Source organism: Oenanthe melanoleuca, chromosome 7, assembly GCF_029582105.1.
Source record: "Oenanthe melanoleuca isolate GR-GAL-2019-014 chromosome 7, OMel1.0, whole genome shotgun sequence".
NCBI classification, from domain to species: Eukaryota; Metazoa; Chordata; class Aves; order Passeriformes; family Muscicapidae; genus Oenanthe; species Oenanthe melanoleuca.
Window position 1 is genome coordinate 17,137,644 of NC_079341.1, and position 26,678 is coordinate 17,164,321.

At 39.9% G+C, this 26,678-nt stretch overlaps 1 protein-coding gene across 6 annotated transcripts in view; it reads right to left on the reverse strand.

Moving 5' to 3' along the window:
- Positions 1-8,512: 8,512 nt before the first annotated feature.
- The window catches only part of RAPGEF4 (Rap guanine nucleotide exchange factor 4), a 139,902-nt gene continuing 121,736 nt past the window's right edge, over positions 8,513-26,678 (reverse strand). For 2 of the 6 annotated variants that reach the window (XM_056496605.1, XM_056496601.1), the window contains 6 exons: positions 24,394-24,484; positions 22,070-22,120; positions 21,349-21,436; positions 20,956-21,020; positions 12,859-12,913; positions 8,514-11,487 (listed from right to left, as the gene is read on the reverse strand). In XM_056496605.1, the coding sequence (XP_056352580.1) occupies positions 11,360-11,487; positions 12,859-12,913; positions 20,956-21,020; positions 21,349-21,436; positions 22,070-22,120; positions 24,394-24,484 (478 nt within the window). In that variant the 3' untranslated portion in view covers positions 8,514-11,359. Of the gene's footprint in view, positions 11,488-12,858; positions 12,914-20,955; positions 21,021-21,348; positions 21,437-22,069; positions 22,121-24,393; positions 24,485-26,678 lie in introns of all 6 variants that reach the window. The other 4 variants (XM_056496606.1, XM_056496604.1, XM_056496602.1 and 1 more) reach the window with 3 other exon arrangements.

A 26,678-nucleotide genomic window follows, 5' to 3' on the forward strand; every position in this document is an offset into this window, starting at 1 on the left:
AACCTTTTAATAATTTCCATTCTAAACCATTCCTGACACAACTCCAGGCCATTCCCTTGGGTTGTGTCACCACAGAGAAGAGATCAGTTCTGCCCCTCTGCTTCCCCTCTAGAGGAAGCTGTAACTGCAGTGAAGTCTCCCCTGGTCTCCTCCAGGACGAGCAGACCCAGAGCCTTGAGCTGCCCCTCATACAGCTCCGCTCAAGGCCCTTCACCATCGCTGTTGGCTTCCTTTGGACACTCTCTAAGAGCTCTATAACCTTCTTACATTGTGGTGCCCAAAACTGCCCCCAGCACTCGAGGTGAGGCTGCCCCAGAGCAGAGGGGGACAGTCACACCCCTTGCCTGGCTGGCGATGCTGATGTACCCCAGGACACTGTTGGACCTTGGACTGACCAGGGAGGACGGCCTCTGGCACAGTGGCTGTTTGCTTGTTGGTCAGCTGTGCCAAACTTGGGAGGAGCCTCTGGACTGAGCAGGGCCTGTTCTCTTGGGTGTTTCCACTGGACAAGTGCAGCCCAGCCACTGCAGGTGGAGGGAGTCCAGGCATGGGGATGCACTGCCATGGCCACAGATTTGGAAGCACAAGCTTCTTCCTCCAGGGCTCCTGCTTCTGTGACGGGTAGTATGGCTAAATTTTTACCAAAATGACTAGATGAAGGTAACAAAAACACCCCTGCATCGTTGTTCTTGTGCCACGGGGGCTGGGATGATGTTTTCCCAAGATGCAGCATATTTAAATCCTGGGTGTCACTTGTGATTGCCACAATGCTGTGGGTGAGGGTTTGGAGGTCCCAAGGAAAAGGAAAGGAGCAGGTTTACTCCTACTGCCACTCCTCCTTTCAGGAAAATGGAAGAAGGGGAGGACTTGGCTAGCAATTACCCCAACCCTTATACATATTCCCTGGCTGTCAGGTCAGAAATGAAACAGCCATACAGACTGCTTCTTCTCCAGACATTTTAATGGCATTGAGGTATTCTACTGTTGCAGAAAACTTTTTGCAAATAGAATCAGCTTATTACTGTTTCAATAAGACAACTTACTTGTGTCACTTAAAGGAAGAGACCCTTGGGGGGCAAACAATTTTTCTGTTGAGGTAAGCACATCACATGGCTGTGACAGCACATTTTCTGTATGATACAGTTTATCATGCAAGACTCAGTGCCTAGTGCTGCTTTACTCTCCACTCCCCACGTCATCTACTGCTGACTGTACATTGGGATTTTATATTCTTTGGAGAACTGAAGCTCCTCACTGTCTCTCATATTTGACTGTAGTTACGTGCACGTGTAGATCTGCCATATAAAACTGGTTGTGTAGCACAATGATTCACAAAGAGCTGTGCAGCATCCCACTGAACCATGTCCACTAATTGTACATCTCAAAGATGTATGGTGGAAGAACGCTTTACTGATTAATGAAATATAAGTATTTAATGGATATCAGAGGCTTTCTCTCATGTAGTATTAGTTTAGTACAACTAATAAAACATGGGGAAAAGCCTCTGATATCCATTAAATACTAATATCCATTAAAAGTATGAATACTGTCTGTGCTTAAAATAAAACATTTAACTGAACCATAATAGTAGGAGTAAAGTTCAACAAGATCTTAAGCACTCATTGCAGAAAGTATGTGAAGACAGTAAGAAAGTCAAAAAGCAGGCACTGCTGACCTCCTTTTGCCCACCAGATAGGGTCAGTATTTCCAGAACAAGCAGTGAAGGAGGTCAGCATGCTTTGACTTCCCCTGGATACTGCAGTTTCAGGCACTTCTTGTCTGATCTGAGAGTGCTCGTGCTTTCTTATGAACTGTATGTAGTGAGCCTAGAGAAGCCTCCAGTCAAAAGTGCCACATTTTAAAGGAACACAAATATCAAACACAAGTCACATGAAACTATGCTCTGGAGGAGGAGAGGTGCCACATACTTAGTCTCTTAAATGCTGTAACTGAAGCGTTTCTCCCTCCTGTCAGAGGCAATTGCCAATTAGTCAAATGATTTTAAAATCTCTTTAAATGTTAAATCACCTGTTTCATAGGCATTTTCCTTGAGCAGATGCATTCAGAGGTTAGTTGCCTACTGTGCTTTGTCTGGGCATTTTTTTTCCATGGCTGTGTATCTGTAGAGCAGGGATTTACCATATGTGACTTTAGGCCTTGGTTGCAGGGCCTAAATAAACTATTCCAGTAGCACATGAGAAATGAGGGGGTGGTTAATATTTCCTACTTCAAGAGTAGGAGTGCAGAGTCTGCACCAGGAAATGTGTTAACATGCCACTTGTTTAAATCACATAATTGCACCTGGTCTAGTAGAGGACAAGTAAGACAAAGCAAAGAAGTCTACACAAGTCCAACCCCAGTGCTTCACTGTTGCGAAGCTGAAACTATTACAACAAGGTTTTAAGCATGCATTTTGGGGCTTGTACTCTTTCTCCCCTCTGGGTAGTGAGACTGGATATTTTCAAGTTGTATTTCCATCATGAAAATTACATTTAAAATAGCTAGAAAATATCAGACACCAGTGCAATGGCAGCTTCTTAGGTGGTCATACTACTGTACAGAACAGTGAGCCAATCATGGTGGTATGTTTTCCCTATTTTCTGAGGCAGCAATCTCAAACAGAGAAACTTAAAAGTTACCTCTGGAGAGCTCAATCCTAATCTCAGGCTTCTTCAGTTGACATGGGACAGGCAGAACAAGAAAATATTTAAAGGCTAACTAAAGTTATTGTAAAACCACAAAAATTGGCAAAGGATAAAGGCAGTTCTAGCAACTTTTAATTCCATTTTAGAGTTGAAAGGATTCATATGAATTATCTCTTTACATCTCATTACAGGTTGTGTAATGACACCTCACCACGTTTCAACATGGAAAATACAGTGTCATGCATATGTCCAGGTGGTTTAAATCATCCTGCCTGCCAAAAGCACAAGGCACAGCCCTGCCCTGCCTGTTGAGCCCTGTTCCTGCTGCTGCACTGCCCACTTCACCCTCTGCCAGCACGGTGTTTGCACGGCTGCACAGGGAATTGGGCTGTGCAGGAAAAGCTACTGCAGAGAAAACAAATCAGTTTTCACTCCGAGCAGAATGCAGGTCACCAGGTGATTGCAGAAAGACTCATGCCAACTCAAAGGCAGGAAAAGAGCAAGGGCTGATAAAAGCAGCTGAGAGGGGATGAAGCCTGGAAGTGCTTTTTTAGTAGCATGGTGGTTTCTGCCAGCTTGAACTGTATGTGAAACTCTAGACACAGATAATTTGGAGGTGGACACCTGCTCCGTATTTTTCAATTCTCCTTCAAGACTGGCCCAGAGTTCATCTCAGGCTTATATACGGAGATTACTTTGAAGCATGGCTGCTTCTTTGATTGCTATGGCTTGCTTCCATTTCTAGCTTAAAAAATTGGCCAGAAAACATGGTGGAAGTCATGCCCAGGATATACTGGGGAGGTTGTACACACTGCTGTAGAAGATGTAGGACTAGCGAATGCTAGTTTTAATCTAGCTAGTTTGAGCAAAGTTAGCTGTAACTACATGATGGCATTAGGTTTATGCCATTTGTTCCATCAGGTTTGTGATCTGGAAGAGGTGGACAAATGGCTCACCTCTCTACATTATTTTTGCCTGCTTTCCAGACTGGATTGGAATACGTGCAGGTATGTCTACACATGCTGCAATCACACACCTCTGTAGTTACACCCCAAAACATAACTAGCAGGATTAGTTTCATGACTAAAGACAACTTGCATGGTGCTGCTAGCCAAAAAAAGCTTTTCTCTTTTTGGGTGACAGCAAGTGGAAAATCTAAGGAATTGTCTTTGGAATTGGCTCAGAGGCAATCTTGCCATTCCTGGTGTACATGAGGTGATGAGTGTGCACCCACAAATACCAGCCTGATGCTACACACAGTCCCCATGCTCACACAGCCAAGACTATGATTCCTGTTTGCTTTGGGGTCCTGTGGGAAAAGGCTTCTTTTTTTCCTTCATGGGGAATGAAGAAAGAGCTCATACCAACCATCACCCATCTATGAGACTCATATTTGTCGATGTTTTCTTACCTGTTGGGGATTTTTTTAGGTTTTTAAATAAAGATTTTATGAAAGTGCCTATATGGTACATTTAAGATGAAATTATAAACACACTATTAAATATTAATTAATTATAAAATTATTAAACACAAAATTATTTAACATAGACCAGAACGATTAAATACAGACGTGGCAGAATATGCTTGTGTGCAATGGGTGTGGATCAAATACCTGCTTTGTGCACAATGGTTCTCAGAACTGGCAGGTTACAGCTTGTACGCTGTCTTTTGATCAGACGTGTGCAGTGTAAAAGCACATATAACTTCTACAAAAATGTCAATATAATTAGTAACGAGATAGCCATGAGATGGCAAAATATTAACAAGAAATCCAATTCTTGATTGTTTTACAAGAATGGTTTTCTTATCTTTTTCTGGCACCACAATTTTTAGGCGATCATTATACTCAGCTGTAATCCACTTGCTAGTACTCTGCTCAGCTACCATTTCATTATATACTTTTAATTACATATATATAGCTCATACTTCTTATATTAAATTTTCTGGTCCAGTGGACTTAATTTGTTGTTCTAATTTTGGCATATTTTTTCTCTCAAATGTAATACAGCTTAGCACAGTTTTCTTTGTTTTAGAGCTGTACTGAATTTATTGTAGCTGTGCCCATTTGTGTTTTCTAATCCACAACACACCAAGCTCCACTGAAGCAACAGTACCTTCATTTCTAAATTTTTTTCCCAATAGATTGCTTGGTCACAGAGTTTGACGAGAGGCAGGCACAATTGCACCACCACCAAGGGAAGACAACACTTTCAACAAATTATTTCCACATAAGATAATATTTTCTTCATTAAAATCAATTATTACCAAACTATTTATATAATTCTTCTAAAGTGAATGCAGGTACCGGAATCATTAACATTTTGGTCACCATTGGCAGGGAATTGGTTTGAATTACAAAGAAAATATTAGCTCCTTTTAATGATGTACTGTAATATACAATAGTTTACATTTTTTGCTGCTTGTTTAATTCACTGGACATTAATTAGAAACAAATCTCTCTATTGGAGATCACATCTTTTTTATCTTTGTATTTAGAGATTAAATAAGACTAGAAAATATGCATAATTTTAGACTGCCTCAGAAAAGCCATTACTGTAGATAAATCTGTTTGGCTTTATCATCTCAGTCCCTTTTCCTGTGATTCCAAAAAGGAGTAATCAACTCCCCCAAAACACAAGCACACCATTAACGGTTTCTAGTTATGACAGGAAGGAAACAAAAATCCCTGCAAACCTCTTACTAGTTTCTGGCAACAGTGCTAACTGATCAGGAGCACCACAAAGGAGTTACATGCCAGACAAGAGGAACAGGAGAAACACTAGGGCAGGAATTACAAATGGAAGGAAATGCTGTATTTCAAACAGACACTAGACAGCAACCTGCCAGTACTGCAGCCCTCAAGGGTCAATCCTACAGAGAATGAGGACATCTAAAGAAAACCCAAGGCAAAACTGTCTCTCTGTTATCTGAGAACATCCACAATGCTGCCGACAGTAGTCCTGTGCAGAAATAATGTACACCTGTGAAAAAACACAAAGAGTCGGCAAATACAGATAGCAGGTTCACTTGCTGGCTCGGACAGCATCTGAAGAAAGAACTATTTAAAAACACAAGAGGTGGTGTTATAATGAGGAAACCATGGAGAGCAGAAAGCTTATGATTATTGACAGAAGTTGATTAAGAAATGGATTATTGTCTGTTAAGATGTTGAAATATCTACTGTCACCTCTATCCTATGTATCTTTATGTAAATTTCCTTTAATTGAGGTATTCATTTACAATCATTATTTTCATTGGTAATGTGCTTTATTTGCATTTGAAAGCAAAAAGAGGAAAAAAATTAAACACGACTGACTGACCCCTACCATGTGAGAAAGGGTTTGCTTTTTGTCACTCTGACCCAAATGGATTAGGGCCAGGAAAAAAAGGTCAAGCTCTTACCAGTACCCCCATGTGTCACGTTTTTATTACATGGAGTTTCCAAGAAAAATATTCCAATTTGCGTCAGTAATTATTCGTTCTTTATGCATTATCATGTCAGTTTCTGAGTTTATTTTGAATTCAGAAATTACCTTTGAGTACCAGGCCTATTAAAAAGCAACTCTTTGTGAAATACCCTTCAGCAGTTAGATGTAAGTGGCAGATTTTGTAGCTGTACATGCTTTTTTTTCCCTTTTAAGAATCTCCCCCTCTACAGCAGTCCCCCCATCACTCGACCGTGGTTCGATTATGCTCCTTTGTGGATTTGCAAGTTGCTGCCCTAGTTAGATGTCTGATGCATTGCTGAAGCAGTGCACAGGACAGGTGGGGCTGGAGCCAGTCTCCCCATGCTGTTGGACAGTGAGGTGAAAGCGCGCGGCCACGAGCCCTGCGTGCCCCTCTAACACTGACCACAGCGAGGAGCCTGACGTCGGGCTTTAGCCACCAGCCACGTCAGAGAGCTCCCTGTCCAGTGGGAATTGGTTTGGGGCAGTGCTGCACCTTCCCAAGAGAGGCAGAAAGGTGCTGAGGCCACAAATGTCATCACCCCAGCCCAGGGCTGCCCAGCCCCACCACACTGCAATCGGGAGGTGCCAGGGGTTCCAGGGGAACAGCTACAGCCCTGGAGGCAGGGCTCCAAAGATAAGCTGCTAAAGAACTTTCTGGTTTTGCAATTTTAATGATAACTTTTTAATCTGGTCATTATTTTCTTTGATTGCTAATACCTTGACCTCTGGTGGCAGCTGCTGCTTATGCCTGCTAAACTTTAATGCAGGCTACAGTAAAGAACATTATGATTATTTGAAAAGGCAGAGTGTAATGCATTTCAGATTAACAGTGAAAGAAAAGCTATTGAAGTTAAAGATTCACTTTGCCATATCACTCTATGCTGCTTTCCTATTATCAGTACAAAAAATGAAATGAGAATAGCACATCTTTTAATTTCCTTCTACTATTACCTCTTGATTTGCATTCAGAGCTCCCAGAAGAAATACTGCTGAATTCAGAAGTAGTCTATTTAAGCTGCATGGTGTTTAAAAATTGCTGGAAGAGGTTAAGGTGCTCTATATTATGCAGTTGACCTTACTAAGAAGCTGTGTTAACAATTTAGATTTATAATTTTGTTAATTTTTTTCCCAAGCAAAATTCATTATTTCTTTTTGTACCCCTGAAGGTTAAATCTTTTGATTTCTCTCTAACTTATTTTGTAAGATTTTTAAATTATATTTAAACTTCTTGTACTTAAAAGGTTGTTTTGCCACTGTCACTGAAAAGAAGCATTTTTGGTTTCTGTCTCTCTCTGTACCTGGTCTGAAGAGACTCTGTGCTTTCACAAATTTTTACCTAGGAAGAAAGAACCCAAACCCTCCATCTGCAGTCCTGAAAATGCATTTGAACTCTTTTATCTGTCACTATTATATATTTGTGGCCGACTGGGTTTGAACAAGATGTCCATGGAAAATTTTTTGAATCCTACCTTTACCAAACAGTTGTAGTCTCCTGGTGTGCAGGATTCAAGCCTCCCTGGACTTAACCTTTGTTCTGTGCCTTTGTCAACACTGGGTCTGTCACTGAGGAAAAGAACAAATTCTAACAAATCAACAATAGTGAAATGTGCCAGGGTAAGGAGAGTTGTACCCTGTGATCCTTTAGGTTCTGCAACCCTAAACAGAGGTTTTTGTGCTCTCTACTGCTGCCTGAGCAGAACCCTGGAATGCAGAACATTTTCCAAAATGCCCAAGGTGTCACCATCCTGGCTCAGTGGTCCCCAGCAGTGGATATTTATTATGACCACTGTCTCCTGGTCATCTTTCATCTGAAAACTCATACTACAGTTATGACTCTGCTAGTACATAAAACAGGACCAGGAGCTCTGGAGCCTGAAGCCAAGCAGCAGGGACCAGCCATATCAGCACTGAATGGCCTGTGACCCTCAGGCATAATCATCATTTCAAACAGGTTTATATTTGTTCAGCCTGCAGCGTTGCAATGAGGAGGGGGCTGTGCTGCAGCATTTATGCTGTTCATGCAGGTGGGTGTGATGGAGGTGCAGAGCACCTTGGGTCCCACTGAAGAACTCTGGAGGCAGGAGGAGACAGGAAAGACAGCTCTGTAGTTTCCTCTGGAAATGGCCCTGCTGCATGACCCCCCACAAGTAATGGCTGGACATTCAAGGGCTGAGCAGGGTGGTGCTGGGGACTGCCCAACTCCCTGAAGCCAGGCCTGCAGACCAGCCTGAGAGTCAGCAGCAAGGGGGTGTCTTCAGTGGAGCAGGAACAAGCTGTGACACAGCTGTGGGCACAGGGTGAAATCAGGATGGACGTTTTGACATTTCAGTGTTTCTTGAGCTCCTATTCATTCTCCACTCTAGTGCAACAATTGCCTTCCTGTTGTAAGGTCAAGACAGACAGCAAGGGAAGCCCAGGACAGATCCTAGAGCCGGAAGGTAGTTTTATTCATCTAATCTCTAGGTATGTAGACACTGATCAGAACCATAGCAACTATCTGAGCCACTTGAATGAGTTAGATACAGAGATAGCAACACTTATTATTTATACAGCACCCTTTATTGGAAAATTTAAAAATGTCAGATACCAGTTTCATTGAGTAGGTAAACTGCATTCATTTGTTGATATGGAGGTGCCATAAAACCTCTGTTTGTATCACTGGGATACAACCACACGATAGAGACTGTTGGCAACAAGTAAGTAAAACAGTTAGAAGTTCTAAAGAAAAAAGAATAAACCAAGGGGATAAAAACATACTAAACGGATGAAGAATTAGTCTCTACTCAGAGCCAAGCCAAAACTTGGCAGCTTTATAAACCAGCTAACACAGAAATAAATGAAAGTCCAAACAATAGGAACAAACCTGGAACAAAAAAAACCATGAACTCAGAAAAGTTATCAATTGATTGCAAAGCTAAAAACACCTGTTGAATTAATTGTGTAGTTTATTCTACTGCAAACTTTGCTTCTGGGAAGATTCTATATCTGAAAAAGCCATATGAAGTATATTTGTCGAACAGCACAAATGGAAATAAATATTTCTCACTTGAAATAATAAGATACAAATTTGTCTCTGTGTTATTAGCTGGTTTTCCTCTGAATCATCTTGAACTTCTAGTCAGACAGCAAAGTTAAAATAAATTATTTCATCATGCTGCAGAATATTTCTTAACTGTGTAATTCTTTCCTTTGCAGAATGCAGGTACCAAGCACATTGTGGTTCTATGTGTCAGCATTTCCCTGGTGACTCTCAGCTTCTGCAAAATTTATGTTTTGACTAAAAGAATGTAATTGTTTTTATAGATTAAAAAAAAATCTGTATGTGTATACTGATTCCACACAGTCCTGCTCAATGCCCAAAAAAATATACTCTGCATCCAAAGCAAAATGTAGACTATATCAATGAGGTCATCTCTGAAGCCTAATTATGAGATAATAGTTGCAACTTCTAATTTCAGGCTTAATCAGTTTTATGGCACCCAGCTTCACAACACAGAACCAGCGTGAATGCAATAGGAAAGACTTTTGCCATTTGAACATCGTCACTCCCTTGGCATGCACTTGGCCGCCATCTGGGCTTGCCCAGCAGCAGTGCAGCCATCCCCAGACACATTCAGGAGGGGAAAGGGCACGTGCCAGACGGCCTCTCCCCTCAAGGCTGCAGCCCTGAGAGACCTCCCTGTGCTCATCGAACCCAGAGGTCTCTCAAGGGCCATATTAGCCAAGGTCTTGTGTTTGCCATCCTGAGGTAAAATCCTGCCCAAGATAACTTTTAGTGCTCACATTAGTGACTGAGCAGGACAAATTAGTCAGACAGCTAAAATTAAGAATACATCCCTTCTTTATTTAAACCCTTCCAATTGAAATGTTTTCTCCTGAGAAGCAAATGAGCTAACAAGTGTTAGACCGCGGCGTTGCGTCACTGCCAGACTGTCATCCCCCGTGGCAGGGATGGATCTGACTGGCTTTAATCTCATCCTCCATCTCTCCGTGCATGAAGGCCAACTGCAGGTTTGAGGCCCAGCAAATGACAAGCCAAGTTTGAGATATCAGCCAATTAGTAGCATTGGTATTTATGCAGGAATGAAGCTGAAAGTGCAAATAAGGCCAGTGACTAAACCTTTCCAGCAATTATATTTAATAAGGTACTGCATGTTATTTACAGAAAAGATAGATCACACAACTTCTACATGTAAATGCACACAGAGTGTGAAGACAAAAGCTGCACTCTCATAACATGCTAAACAAAATAAATAAACCAGAATTATTTTGGCACAATAACTATTACATAAATAAATATTTTAGAACATAATTAATTGACATTTATTTACAGTCTATTGAAAGTGCAAACAATTGGCTGAAAATTAAGATATTTGTAAATGCATAAGACCAGAAAATGTGTTAACCAGCCACGATTAATCCTAGCTGAAGTTTAAGGTTTTAATATCTGGGAATATATTATCTTGAAATCCATTTGTGCATATTGTGCTCTTTTTGAACCAGTCCTTTGCTACCTTTAATGCTATTGATTTTGATGACCTTACTTTTTAACTGAATTTTGTAAAAACCTGATTGGCAATTTAAAAAGAAGGAAGTGAACTGTAAACACTGATTAATCTATTTATTATTCAAAATATTTTCAGTCCTGTCAGTTTTCTGAAATGGCCATACTGCTTGTAGTAGTACACAGTATGATTAAGATTAGGAATTTTTCTTAGTATTTGTTGTATTTTAAAATGGAAACATTTGCAAGTTTTCTCTGAATGGAACTCTACCTTGAACCGCTCTTGAAAGTACATTATTTCATCAGATCTGTACATCCATCTTCTATTGAGGTCAGCAGTAGCTGAGCAAGCCAAACTGATGATCAGTTTTGATCCTGACCTGAAGCATAAATCATAAAATAAAGATTCTTAATTAGGGAGAAGAACCCACTACCTACCTTAGAACTGTTATAAGTTTTTGTGCATTTCCCACTAACTATTCTATTTTATCTTTTGCCTTTTTCAAAATCCATATGAGATATCACTTACTACACTTCAAGATGAATTAACAGTTCACAACATGGCCACCCATACACCTACAGTGCATAAATTCTTCTTCAGCCAAAGTTCTCCAGCAGGCTGGTACATTGTGCGTTGCCTAAGACCTTAGAGTATGTTTTTGCTTATTTTTGTAGTGGCAGTGCAGTAGCAGAGAAAGTGAAGTTCTTAACAAGTGACCTTGAGAGGATAAAAGATCATTTCTCATCATTGCTTCCAGTGTTTATGCTCGGCGCGGTTCCAGTCGGTGAGACATCTGTGATAAAGTTCTCTGGTTGTCAATCACATTTAATTGCCGCACGTAGCTCCGAACATCCTGATGGTTTTTATTAGTTAGGGCTGCATCAGGATCTGGTGAAAGAGAAATGATGTAGGATTGATACACATAAATGGACAAATGCCTGAACAAAATGCACAACTCCTTACAAGCTGTCACAGGAAAGACTAGATCTTGGTGAGTTAAAAAGGAAATATTTAGAAACTGCTCTCTTTGAAACCTTTCCTCTATATCTGACCGTCTTTCTGGTTACTACCCCCACAAATTAACTTTTCTCTTGGACATCCTTGGCTACATTTACTAAAATTGATGGCCCTTGGTTACAGTTTTACACATCACCTTATCAGTCATCAGCCATAAATTATACATCTAACATGTACAATTTAAAGCTGCTCATTTGCTTTTGAAACAGCAACTTTCACAGATTCGAAATTATGCAATTGATTTAAGCCTCTTTTCATGCAGTATTCTCATTTTTAGCTCAGTATTAAATATTTGTAATAATGTAGTGCTTAGTGGCTGCCTCATTCAAGCCCCAAAATTTACTGCCTGTTTACATTACTTAACCACATTATACCTAGTCAAGCAGCAGTTATGGAATTCTACTGAGTTAAATATTTTGTTATATCATGTATAATGAAAGTGTGCTTCCATTTCTATATATGTTGAGGTCTCACGTATGCTTATACATCAATATTAAAGACACAAAGCCAGAAAGACCTGGATTGTAGAGGAAAAAAAAATACTAATTTCTACAGTTCTACAGAAACTTCTACAGATCTTCTACAGTTAACCTTTGAACTCATATGGAAATAAACTATTTTTATAAAAATATAGTTTTATATTATTTATCCTGTTCTTTGAGAAAGAGGAATGGTGCTGTGAATCAGAATGGATGAAGCGCTGAGGAAATGGCCATGTGCCTGAGACTGACAGTGCACCTCAATGGGATGAGACCCACAGAGAAGCCTGTTTGACCATACAGCTCTGTCATCTTACATGGCCTTAAGCAAGTTCTGGTAATTATACTGACAAACAGGTTTTAAATTCACCGCCTTATGCAGTTCCGTCATTTATAAAGGTCATGTCTCCAGACTGGTTTCATATTAAAATAGCATTTATCCAAGCAAGTATCTGTGTGCTGCTGCTTGCTAGATTTATTTTGACCACTTCTGAATCCAGTGGCTAATTTCAACTGGCTCTAATCTGACAGATGGCTAGAGACCTCACAGATATTTAGCTCTTTGACATGCATGGAAAAGAAATAGAGGAGAGGGAGTTTATTGGAGCTTCCTGAAGGGTATTTTGCCCTGTGAAACATCACAGGATTCAAACATGGAAGAATCACTGGAAATCAGGCTCTTCAGTTGTGGTACACACAGAATTAGCTGCAATTACTGTAGCTAGGGATGGTAATGCCGACGGTACAGATGTAATACACTCACTGAAAGATTGGCTTCGGCAGAACTTCACTGTCCTGACAGTGTTGGCAATCATGCGCTGGAAGGAAAAGATGGGATGCAATCAGAGAACAAGCACTGTATTTCATCATCATTTAAACAAAGCACCTAGCTGTGCCTGAGTGTGAAGACACATGCCAATAAAAGCAGTCATATGAATGAAAATATAATTTTAATGCTGCTACTTTAATATATAGGGTGTGATTTGCATTTACACAGGCTTTAAATAAGCATGAGTATAATTTACATGCGCTCAGAGAACGCTTTCCCTTGCTTGAATGCTGTAAAAGGCCCTAACTAAGAATGAAAATCAGCCCCTTCCATGTGCATTTCTTTGATAACATCTTACCGTACTAAAAAGTGAAGGGAATACCATGCAGTATATACACATTAATTAAAAGACCATCACCTCCTAACAGCAAGGCCATTTCTAAAATACATTCAGAATTAAAAAGCTTTCCTCTTCTATATAAACTTGTTTAAAAAGCAGTCCTCCTGGAAGATGATAGTGTAAATGAGCATGTGAGGGTGATTCCACTGGCAGAATGCTCGGTTCACAGGTGAGAAGGCCACTGTCAGTACTGTGGCCTGCAGCCAAGTTTCATAAACAGACCTGTTACACAGTGTTACTTTGCACAAGTGTATCTTACTCCACTCGAAAAGTGGATTCAATTTTGGAGGACCCTTCTACTGACAATTCACCAAAAAAAAGCAGAAGTCAGTTCAGTCCTTCTTGGCTGTGCCTCCTCTTCAGCAAAAAAGACATAATTTCATTCAATTCCGTTTCAATCAGTACACTTGCTGTGATAAATCAGGTGTTATTTTACAATAGTTTTTAATAAAATAAATTAAGGCAAGTTGTAAAGCAAAACATTAGCTCTGGATTGTAGAATTTTAACTGGTTTCTGTGACTAGCACCACAGAAATAATATACCCACCAGTATGGGGCAGAATTAGTTGTTCTACATAATGTCAAATCAACTGAAATTCAGCAGTTAGCTAGATAGTTTGATTCAATCCCTATTATAAGGACAACATTTGTTTCAGTTTCTTTTGCTTAGGTTAAGAAAAAGTAGAGGAGGGAAATGTTATTCCCTATCAGATTCTAATATCTGTGTTCCAACACAGCTACATCTTCTAACACAGCACACTCTCACCAAGCTGCTTCATACATTATGGAAATTTTGTGTGAGATTAACAAGCTAGTTAGTCACAGGCTCTCACAAAGTGGAATTATATCTCTCTTACTAGTGAGCAATATAGCCTGGGGCATATGCTTCTCTAAATTCATTATAATCTTAAATGCAATCACAATTATAATCTTAAATGAAAATGTTATAAATGAAGTAAGTTTGTGAAATCTGTCATTCCAGAAGTGGGAAGCACCAAAGCAAAACATTCCTTACACACACACTGCATAATCTCAGACATTTTAATGTACTGTCAAGCATACAAAAATGGGTTGGTTGGTTGGTGTAAGAAACACTATTGATAATCATATATGAAATGTTTGTGGATTACAACTCATATTATCAAATGAAACTGATCTAAAATATATTAATTCTAAAACACACTTTCCTAACAGATCTAGGGAATCTGCATATGTTGCTCCTAAAGTCCTATGTATCTACATGTATAATTCAAGTGAGAGTAAATTTTATGCTATGGTAATTTTCATACCTCTTCAAGCCATTATTACTATGTGGATTTTCTAAGGAATTTACCTTGTAAACATTCTCACAGCTGCTTAGCATTAAGCATGTGAATAAACTCCCTTGACTTCAATGGAACCTCTTAAATACTCAAGATAACTGGGCTGAGACTGAACACACTGCTTTTAGGTTTTTCAGTCTAACCTACTCAAATGCAAATTGAAATCTCCACCTGAACATTTTTTCTAGTTTTCTTGCATCAAAAGAAGACAATCTAACTGATCTACAAGATTCAGGAAGGGAAATTTCACTTTTGTTTCATAACGTGTTTTTCTGTTCACTTCATACTTTACAAAGAGGAATTATTAGAAGCTTAGGTATTACAAGAGAGCAGAGGAAAAAGAGTAATGTGAAAAGAGCTCTTCAAAGATATATAATGCTTCAGAATCTCCCCATCAGCTTGTGATGCTGTCTTTGGGCCACAGTTTCTTTATTTATACTGCTTTAACACCCACTTCCTCATTGGTTTGTATTTCATCATTGCCAGGATACTTCTGAATGCACAGATAGCATCACATTATCATCAGGAAAAGACAAAAGAATCTCTCAGAATTAACTTAAGGAATCCAGGCAGTTCAGCCTTTAACCAAAGTCAGACAAGTCCATTGCCACTTCTGTTTTCCTTGCCTAGAAGAGCCCACATAATGGCAAATTTGAAAATAGCAAAATCTTTTTAAAAAACCTTCACTACACACCCATATTTTTCTTTCAGTACAGTACAGCACTGCAGTATTTATTCTGAATGTTCTGCTTTTTTTGAGAACAAATTCCCCACAAGAGAAAAAAAGAGTAAAATAAATAATTGCTCTTTACAGTTTTTCTTCAAAGAAAGGATTACCCCTAGTCAATGCCTGCAAAGATTAACCTCTGTTTACTCACAGTGCTAAGCAAGACCACTATCAAAAAGCCATACAAACCTAAATTTGGATCTTTCTGAAATAGAACCAACTGCATAATAGAACAAGTAATGGCTACTACCAGAATGCTGTGTATACACAGCAATACCCTTTCAAGTTTTACAGTCTGGAATTGTGGCAGCAGGCCAGCACATTATCTTCTAATCCATTCCAAACCCAGGTTGCTAAATATTATAAATATTCATATATGCCATTGAAAGCTACTAAGGGCTTTAGTCACACACTTTTTGCATAATCTTTATGTTCCAAAAATTAAAGAATGTTTGCCCTTTTTTTCTTGCATATGGATAAGAGTGTGAATTCCCTTTTGTTCATCTCCACAAAACCTGAAAACAAATATGCACAAATTCTCTAATCCTCTTTTTGCACCTGAAGGGTGAAGAGGCTTGACAAAAAGAAGCATCAGTGGTCAGCACCATAGCACTATCTTGTGCTGCCATGTCAGGTCAGCACTTCCAGAGCTTTTTCCTGACTTCTGCTCCCTCTACAGGTGTTATTTCTGCGATAATGCTGGGTAATATCATATGGAGAAGGTGCCACAGAAAGTAATCTTCAGACTCTTTGATGATTTGAGAAATGGTGCTGATAAAGTTCCCAAATTGCATCTTCCCTTTGTCTATGAATACAAAATTCTGTACTGGCTGCAAGTATGTAGCTGATGTTTGAAAAAAGGAAATCAGTAAGGGGTCAATGGTATGAAATACTGACTGTCCCTAAGGACAGTCATGCTCAGTACTTTCCTCTATTCCCTCTCTCTCCTTTCCCTGCCAAGACCTAATTCTAGGAAAGCGCTTGTAAATTTTTTCTAAATATATATCTGTAAAAACAGTGTCACTTAAATGGTGTATATTGCTGTGTGCTGCAGGTTGTAGGTTATCTTGTATCTGCTAAATCATACAGAGTTTGAACTATTACCACTGGTGCTATTTGGGTGCCTACCCTCACCTGAGAAGACGGTCATTCTAGATCACAAATTAACAGTTTCCAGCCTACTGCCATCTTTGTATCGTTCAGGCACTTGCAGCTCTCAAAATTTTCCCCACCTGCCAAACTAAAACTACAATATTTATAAAGCTTTACAAGTTTTGCTCCTCTGTAACAAATATGTTTTCAGTTATTACATAGATGAGTCTTCTAAAGGCACACTTACAACTAACATGTTCTGTCAATTCACCAGGGAGAAGAGATGCAGGTGGTTTGGTGTCATGGTATATATGCCAAACTAGAATGTACATCTGAGCAACACCATGGTGCAAACAGCTTCCAGCCTCTCCCTATCAGCTTCTTGCAGTGAGATAAGTAAAAGATCTTCAATACTTCTCTAAAACCATGTCTTATTTGCTACTGAAGGCAAAGCCTTTTACTAAAAACTTACACTACAAAGACCAGTAATTTAGTAATTTTGTCTACTTAATGACAAATGTATAAATAACACTTGACAGGCTGTACTTTAAGGCTTCATGCAATGACATAGATGTGCTCTTAATCTGTATTTGCACTGTATTTGTGTTCTTTACTTATTTCTGACATGTTCAGTACTGTTTACCCACATCTTGTACAAACCACAGAGGTCTGTTTACAAACTTCCCTCTTTACCCACAGCTGTGGCTTTGCCACACGTGGTTACTCTCTTCCCTGGCTAGGTGTCCCTATCCTCCCACTACTCACAGCCTCCTCCAGATAAGGCATCTGTGGGGATCAGGAGATGGGAAGGGGAAGAAAGAGCAGGCAAAGGCAAAGGCAGCAGCAGGTAAAGCTCAGCAATGCTCTGCAGAGAGATGTCCCCATACTACTGCCAATACCACAGTTCTGTCACTCCACCACTGAAAAGATCAATATATAGGAAAATGTAGCAGGAAAAAATTGACTCAGTCTTCTTCCTTGTTAGCTTGAGTTGCTAAAAAGCACTAGGCTAATGTGGTTCAACACCATCTGTCTGTTTTTCCCTTCTTCTCTAGATAATTTTGTTCAATTTGAAAAAAGAACCCAGAGTTTTCAAACACAAGAAAGCTCCTACCAATTTTCTGTGAAAACAGATGGCTGTGGACAAGAGAAAGATTGTGTAAGTGCCCTCCTGTCTCCTTCAGGAAAAAAGCTGTAGTGCAAGTTCCTATGTTATGACAAAAGCCTATTCACACAGAATTCCCCAGCCATGAAGAAACAACACATGCCCTAGCCACGAGGAGAGATCTGAGCAGAGCTCAAGCAGCCATGAAACACAAATGTTTAGGAAACCAGGCCTTGCTGTTTCTGGCATTCAGGGAGCTCCTGGCTCAGACACTGCCTGACAGCTCCTGCATGTTTTAAGATGCATCATTTAATATAAATAATAACAGAAACATAAAAAACCAGAAAATATCTAAAAGAAGCTGTTTCAGCTGAAGAAATGCCACTAGATCAAACTTCTACTTTTGGCTGCCAGTTACAGGAATAAAGTTGTCAGCAGCACATCAGCTGTCGGGATCAGAGCTCTGTGGTGAGAATGCAGACGCGATGCCAGAGGCTGTTCTCAGTTTCATCACTGTGCTTACATGAGAGTCGGAGGGACCCACCTCCTCAAGTGGCAAGTGGCACCACCAGCGGCAACTAGCCAGATATTTTTATTCATAAACTTCAGCAAACATATAAGGAAACAATCTTCCAAAGAACCAAGATGTGTCAGAAACATCAGTAAGAGTGGCTCCCAGCAATACTCTAAGGAATCTCTTATCTGCTGCATGATGTTCTGCTTATGATAGAACATCATGCAGCAGAACAAATAGACAGAAACAACAAATGGCAAGACATGATTCTTGTGAGAAAAAATCTGGTTTCTACTTTTCTCCTGAAAATGGCAGAGCAAATCATAAAAACACCTTGGGCTTAAACTTACTTAAAAGAGAGGAGAATTTATCTGAGAGTTATCTGGCTGAGTGGTCTTGTCTTCACAATTTAATATCTGGCAATTATGTGTGGATGTGACAGTTTTAAGCCTAACGCAAGTAGGCGGCAGTGACTGAGGTTTAACAGTAGGCTTTTCTTCTTTGCTTGACCTGATGACATATGCAAAAAGCTAAAAACTGCCAGGTCCACAGTAGGATTTGAATGAATTATGTGGGTGGAATTTGAATACAGGTTGCTCTGAAATAGTTATGGGTTGAGAGAGGCAGTAAAAGCACCATAGAAGCATGCAGAAGAGCTAGTGAAGAACAATAAAAATACTAAAGATATACTTGTATTAAGGCCTGGAGAAAAAGCAGAGTGAGCTTTTAGGTAGAGTACCCACCAAAGAAAGGCTTGGAATACTAAAAAAGGAGAATATTTCCCTTTCTGATGAGTTGAGGAACATAAGACATAATACTGATTCTGTGAAAAATATGCAGCATCAAAAATATACTAACTAATTTTCACATTCCTCTCCTAAAGAAAATTACTTAAACTCAGAATACTGGTACTATATTCTTGCAGTATTGGGTGCTACTAGTAAACTCTTGTTCTGGGGGTAACATTTTTTTGAAGATAAGACAATGAGCAGACAAGGGCAAAGAGGGAAGACCTGCAGCAACTTAGATATAGATCAGCTTAGGCTGCTATAAAACTCACTCTTGGCCTTGGGAATGCCAAAATGTGGTATAGAGTGGTGCAGAGCTATTTTAAAAGACAAACCTGTGTTGAACTTCTGTCTATGGGAAGTGCTTACAGAAGAGCTCCTCCCTTCTGTAATGGCTTTTACACAAAATCAGGCATAAAGAGCCTGAAGTACAGAGCTCTGAGGCCAGTAGATGTACCAGCTCTTCTGGCTCAGGAGATGTAAACAGGCCAAGTGAGGTGGAGATGTTGGAGCCAACTGCAGAGCCATGGCTATAGCAGTGCAGCTGCCATCCTTTCTGCTTTGGAGGTGTTCCAAGCAAATCTGAGATCCCTTTTTGCTCCCTAAAATATCTACTATCTATAGTATTATATCTATATCTAATTAGAAGAGGCAGTCCTAAAAGAAGTCCTCTTCTGCAGGTAGGAGGCTCAAGGCCTTTGGAAGGAGATGGCAACACAGTCTGCATATGCAATTACAGAATGCCATTATTGCAAAGTGAGGTCAGGCCCTTACTCAGGCATTAGCACTGCCATTTACTTACAAAATGTCTCATCTTAGTAAAGGGGTATTTTCACCAAAGGGCAGAAGCTGTCCTGGAGCTACAGATTAAAATCTAAGAGAATTTTCTCCAAGTGATGATCACTTTTCTGTGAAGGTTTTTAAAGAGCTAAAAGTCCTCCTTTTTTCCCCTCTGCAGTTATCAGTGCTCAGAGGGTCAGACAAACTCCTCCACAGTGCAGTGGAAATAACTGGAGTTATGTAACTCCAATGGAATGGAGTGGTTCTGATTACTGTACTACTAAGAACAAGCATACATAGGTGCCAGAGGAAATATGCACTAGCGTGGCTGCTGAATGGCTGAGAGGAAACAGCCTCAAGTTGTGCCAAGGGAGGTTTAGATTGGATGTGAGAAAAAATTTCTTCACTTCAGGCTTTGGAATAGGCTTCCCAGGAAAGTGGTGGAATCACCATGCCTGGAAGCGTTCAAAGAGTGTGTGGATGTGGCACTCAGGGACAAGGTTTACTGAGGAACCCAGTGGTGCTGGGCTAACAGTTGGACACAGGGATTTTGGAGGTGTTTTCCAACCTTAGTGATTCTGTGAGTCTACTATTTACTGCCAGAGCAGTAAGTCAGGTTTGGTTTTCTATGCAGATGCCATAGCTGGGTTTGGCTAAGGCAGGTTCTCAGATACAGGTGTCATTAACCACATTAATGAGGAACATAGCCTTAGCTATGACAAGAAAATGTCCTCTCACTGCTGAGAAACTCAAGTTTCAGTTGAGACTTCTGCAATGGAAAGTTGCCTGCCTGGAGTTTTGGCAATGGTGTTTGAAATAATAACAGCTTAGGTGCAGGATTTATATCAAATTTGAGCATAATCTAGCCTTTTATCATTGATTCTCCTTTCCAGTATGAAAGCAATCAAGCTACAGACACCTCTTTTCATTTTTCAAAGGAAAGAAGAAAATAAGAAGTTGTGCAAATTCTTTTCAGTGCTTCTTTCATTCTCCAAGGAGCAATGCAGAGCTATGCCAGGCTGAGGCAGTTCAGGCCTGTTTGAAGGAACAGCAGTTAAAATCAGGTTGGTCCCAAACTGGCTGTTAAAGTGTCTCTAACAGCTCTGTTTCCTGTCCCTGATGCTTCCTCTCCTAGGAAACATTTTGGCTGTGCATGGCTTAGTGGGCAGTTTATTCTCCACCTCCATGAGGCTTTCCAGAAAACCAGAGGCCCCAGGCTCTGTGTACAATGCAGGCTATTTTTGCCAGGTCCTGGTCCTGCCTTCATTTTCTCTAGCCCTGGAAGTCACTATTGAGAAATTCACTCTTGAAGAGGAGAACAGAGAGGTCTTTTTAAGTTTTCTTTCAAATATGCCATACATACCATTTTTTCGAAGTTTACTAGATTGTCAGTGAATGTCTTGTTTCCCTCATGAGTAAACGTCATGTCTGTAGAGAAATAAGACACATAAAAGCCCATTTCTGAATCATGGCAATACAAACCAGCAGAATGTTTTATCTCACAAAATTGTAGCAGCTGTAAATGTAAAACATTTAGATTTTAATTTGCAGCATTTCTGAGACTAATAAAATTTGAGGCACATTATTCAGATGTACAAAAGCAGTTTTTCTTGTCTCTGTGTTGTGCTTTTCACAATGGAAAAAGATCATACCTCACGCTGAGATTGATTTTTGCTTTTTCTTGCTGCTAGTCTTATCCTTCAGATATTTGACAAATAGCTTTCAAGTTAATAATTCTGGTAACATCCAAGCTTACCTTTTATAAGTAGTGGCATGAAAGGAATTATTGGAGGGTCCAATTTAGCTACAGTTAGTCTGTAGGCCCTATGGTTTCTTGATGGATCCTTACAAAAAAAAAGAGAAATCAAATAATTACCAATATGTATTATTATATGTATCAAGACACTATATGCATTCATTTAGATGTCATGGCATTTATTAAAAACATAATTTTTTCCTGTGACTTTAAAAATGCATCTGTAAATTCAGACACCTTTTATCATTCTCCTGGACTGGTTACATGATGAGAATACAGCCATTAAACATAAACGTCTTTTCACACCAAATAGTGAGGTAAGATATGATTATAAAAACATTCTTCATAAAAGAAACCACACATTTTTTCCTCCCTCCTTACAGCTGCAGATCCAGTTTTGCATATATCGTAGCACTAAAATGTATTGCCTGGAAAAATCCAGGCTGAAAAATAGAATTTCCCATATGTACTATTGGAAAACATGTGATAAAGCTTTTCTGAGTTCCCAGATTAACTTTGAGTGGTACATAAGTTCTCTCAGAGTAGGTTCCTAAGAGTATAATTTATTAGTCATACATACTTGTTTTAGCAGCTCTAAAATGGGATCATAAACTTCTTAAAGTCAAACAAGGACATATAAAATGTTCTGAATCAAGGAATTCAAATCAGAAACAGAATTATCTCAGATTGTGCATAGAATAAGGGATCTATTGCTATTCACCATTAAGCTTTCAAACTCTGCATAGATCTTCTTGAACTTGCTTGGGAGTTTCTGTTAATAAAAACAAAAATAGCAAACCTTAATTAAATCCGATCAGTGCAGTAATTTTACTGTAAATGCTAGTTCCTTCTACAACGCCCTAAGTCAGGAAAGTGCTCTTTTTTTTTTTGCCAGATATTTCTAACAATGTGCTAATCTAAAATACAACATGTTTCCTAGCAACCAGATTAAAAATAGAGACGGGACCAGCCATGAAACCTGGATCCTGATTTAAACCCTGACTTGAATGTAGTCCTTTGGGATGTTTAGATTCAGATTTTTGTTTGGGTCATATAGCAATCCCTGAATGCAGAATATAAGTGGAAATTCATGTGAATGCTTTCAGGACATTCCTGATTTTAGCCTATCTGAAAACATAATTTACACACAGCTTGCATAGGGGCAGATCAGCTTAATTATTCATACCTATGATGAACTGCCCTTGCAAACATTCATAACCTTGCCTGGGTATTTCCAGGAGGTTTTTTGCTCATGGTGATGCATTTATTGGCGAAATTCTTGACATGCTTAGCAGCAAAGGTGCTCTATCACTTTCTGGGGTACAAATTAATGAATATTTTTTCGGTCCACAATATCTACAGAAATAAATAATGGTCAGTTGATCATGCAATGATTGAGATGAGATGGGCTCTACTAAATACTTTCTTTTCCTCTCACGCATATTATGTTATACAGATTTATACTTTATACTTTACTATAAAGACTATAAGATATGTCATTAACTGGTTTCAGAGATCACTGTAATTTATGTACAATTGGAATATGTATGTACAATTGGAATATGTCAGTTATTTTTAGTAAGAAATTTTTCTGTATCTGCTGAATTTTTCAGACTATTAGCAGTGGATAACATAAAAAATTAATGGAGACTTTATAGTGCAGAAATGATTTTTTGCAATACTTTCTACATTTGGAGTGTGTACCCTAGCAAGCTATTTACACTGTGCCACAGCAAGGGCCTAATTTTTAATGATGTGTGTCAACAACTGTGTGCCTAGTTTGCATATGCATGTGGATTAGGTATTTGTGAAGTAAGTGGTATAATTGGACATTTGCACCTGCAAATATCTAATTTCTGCATGCAACTAATGTAAATGCATGATAATACAGAAAAAAACCAGGTCTTGGTAAGTCTGTCTTTAAGCATTTTCTGTATGTATCTGGCTAAAAATCAAATTGCAGAAGTTCTCTGGATAACCCAATTGCTCTATAGAACCCGAGTGTGACAACATTTCCTTGATTTCAAGTTAATCCTCCACACATACAAATGATCTGTGCCCCACCCCACTCAGGTGCCCATTTCAGATTGCTGTATGCAGTATATATATTCAATTCCTTCTTCTCTAGTTCTGTACTGTCTCAGCTCTCCCAACTCCTCTCAGCAGCCACAAATAAAGGGAGAATTTTGAGAAACTGAAAATCATTGCCTGTAGCACTGTTTGTATATGATATATGTACTTTTGAAAATGAGACCAGTGTACTCTCGGATGTTAGTCTCATCTCCTGTTTTAAAGCACACTTTTAAAGGTGTTCAAATTTTGCTCTCAGTTGCATCAATAACCTCAGTCATGCTAATTATTCTGAATTTCTAATGAACAAAATACATTTAAATCTGTATTGCTTTTGATAACCAGTATGCTCACATTTAAATCTGTACTGCTTTTGACAACCAGTATGTTCTCAGTTGTTACACTGTGCTGGACACTGCACCTTTTTTATACACTCATATACAGAAGAGCAAAGCCACAGAGAAAGGTGGAAGCTCTGAGAATGAAGACCAAACTGACAGTAAGCATGGAAATGCATGTCAGAGAGAAAACCAGAACTGGTTAGAACAAACACACATTTTAACAGGGCAACAGAGTCCCTGTGATCATAAAATAATATGCATAAACAGAGGATGAATTTAAGAGAATTATCAGTGGAGTGATCTCACTGAACCACCAGTAAAGTCAAGGCACACAGAGGATGGGCTGATCAAAGAGGTTAGCTGGCTAGCTTGCTCATCCTGTTGGGCAGTTTACCTCAGCAATAGGAGCTGCTGTTGTCACTCTTGTTAACTCCTGTGAGTATTCAGCACATCCATGGGTGTAGTATACTGCCTTACTAATAAATATGCCAGGCTTAGCTAAGGCATATGGTCAGAATTAGTAGAATTAGTAGATCTAGCTTTATCAATAATAAAGGCCCAACTCATGTTTTTGCTAACTAAAAGCACAAGTTCTTATCAAACTTCCTAGAATAAGATTTTAGCAAAGACTTACCTCCCACGTTAATGAGAGACGACTCACAGCAACATTACTCAGTCCCATAATAATAGCGAAGAAAGAATTCAAATTTTTGTATTCTTTACAGCTGAAACACAAAGGGCCAGATTTAAGTTGTATAGATCAGTCAGAACAGTACTTTTGAGCTCTCTTATGACTTAAGAGAGCTGAACCCAGGCATCTAGCTTAGAAGTAACTGAATTTAGGCCAGCATGCCTGCAGATACCTCTTCACCAATGTGTTAGCACTTCACCACACTCTGGAGGCTTCTTTCCCTTCCCTCCTAAAATGACCTCCCTTCTACTTCACTGGGTACCAGCTTCTGCAAGGACTTCTAGTCTTTGAAGCAATTCCCCATCCAGAAACAGAGTCCTGAAACTGGGCTCAATTCAGGCCCAAGGGATACCAGAAACCATGTAAAACATGTAAGAAACTTGCTGACAGCTTCTGAACAGCTAATGAATATTTGAAGCTCTCCTTAGGCAATCTTCACTGCAGTTTACAGGGCCACTGAGGTTTTTTAAAAGAAGAAGACCCGTTGTCTAGAGATGCCCCATGCCAGAGATCTCTCCTGCAGTATAGGATTCCTATAACTTATAGATTCTGCGACTTCTAGTATGTTTTAGGAAAAGAACTGCCTTTTTTTACCAGCATCATTAAAGAGGTGCTGGGCAAAAGGAGCTCTGGGTCACACTCCATCTCTCATGCAAAGGAGAATTTTGCTATCAGTCAGGAAAAAACTGGAACATGTAATTGAGTACTATGGAGGATCCAACATGCCATATGAAGGAGTAGATACAATCTGATGGGCATCTGATGCTCAGCTGGGTCTGCATCAGTGGCTCACTGGCTCAATAGGAAGGGAGGAGACAGAACAAAGCCTATCAAAAGAAACCTCCCAAAACTGCGTCTCACTGGGTTTTTGCAAATAATCCCTTATTTTTCTCCAATGTGCAAACATCCAATTTCAGCACCTCAGTTTCTTCAGCTGGGAGTGGCTTTCCTTAGGGGTTGGTATTGAGACTGCTGGAGTTTAACATCTCTGTCAGTGTTATGGATAGTGGAATCAAGTGCACCCTCAGCAGGTCTGCTGATGACACCAAGCTGTGTGGTGCAGCTGGTACCCTGGAGAGAAGGGATGCCATCCAGAGGGACTTGGACAGGCTTGAGAGGTGGGATTGTGTGAACCTCCTGAAATTCCACAAGGCCAAGTGCAAGGCCCTGCACCTGAGTCAGGGCAAGCACAAGCAGAGCCTGGGTGAGGAATGGATTGAGAGCAGCCCTGGGTAGAAGTACTTGGGGGTGCTGGTGGACAAAAATCTTACATGAGCTGTAATATGTGCTTACAGCCCCAAAAGCCAACTGTGTCCTGGGCTGCATCAAAAGCAGGTCAAGAGAGGTGACTGTCCTGCTCTGTTCTTGTGAGACTCCACTTGCAGAGCTGTGTCCAGCTGTGTCTTAGAGCACCCTCCAGTATGTGAAGGGGCCTACAAGAAAGGTGGAGAGGAACTTATGACAACGGCATGGAGGGGCAGGACAAGGGGCAATGGCTTTAAACTGAAAGAGGACAGGTTTAGATATTAGGAAGAAATTCCTTACTGTGATGGTGGTGAGACACTAGAACTACTTGCCCAGAGAAGCTGTGGATGCCCTGTTCCTGGAAGGGATCAGGACCAGGCTGGATGGCGCTTTAAGCAACATGGTCTAGTGGAAGGTGTCCCTGCCCATGGCAAGGGGGTTGGAACTCAATGATCTTCCAACCCAAAGTATTCTATGATTCTGTGATTTACCAAGAAAACTCTAACAAGGTTCAATCTATGATTCTCACATTTTCTAATTCATCATCAAATCTTTTAGCTCCTCTGAGGTATCCTTAGCTTCAGACAAAATTAGTACAATAATCTCATCCTACTATCTGACTCCATAATTGCCACATCATCCAATTCTTCATCACCCACACCATTTTATTCTTTCTGTACTTCCATTTTACCAGACCTGGATGCATTGATTGGGTGAGTCCTTTAGATCTTGGCCTCACTTGTGTCGGCACCGTGTGAACACTGAGCACGTTAATAAATTATCTCCCCCATATGCTGGGAGAGATCTCTCTGTTGGGAGATTGCTGCCCTCTCAGATCTTCTGGAAGAGCTCCTCATACAAATTCTCCCACATCAGATTAGCAACAGTGAGCAAGGGTAGAAAGGATAAACTGAAATGCTAAAGCTACACCAACTTAATCTACTGCACCAGGTCAGGGAGTGCCTCATTAGTGGATCTGAGGG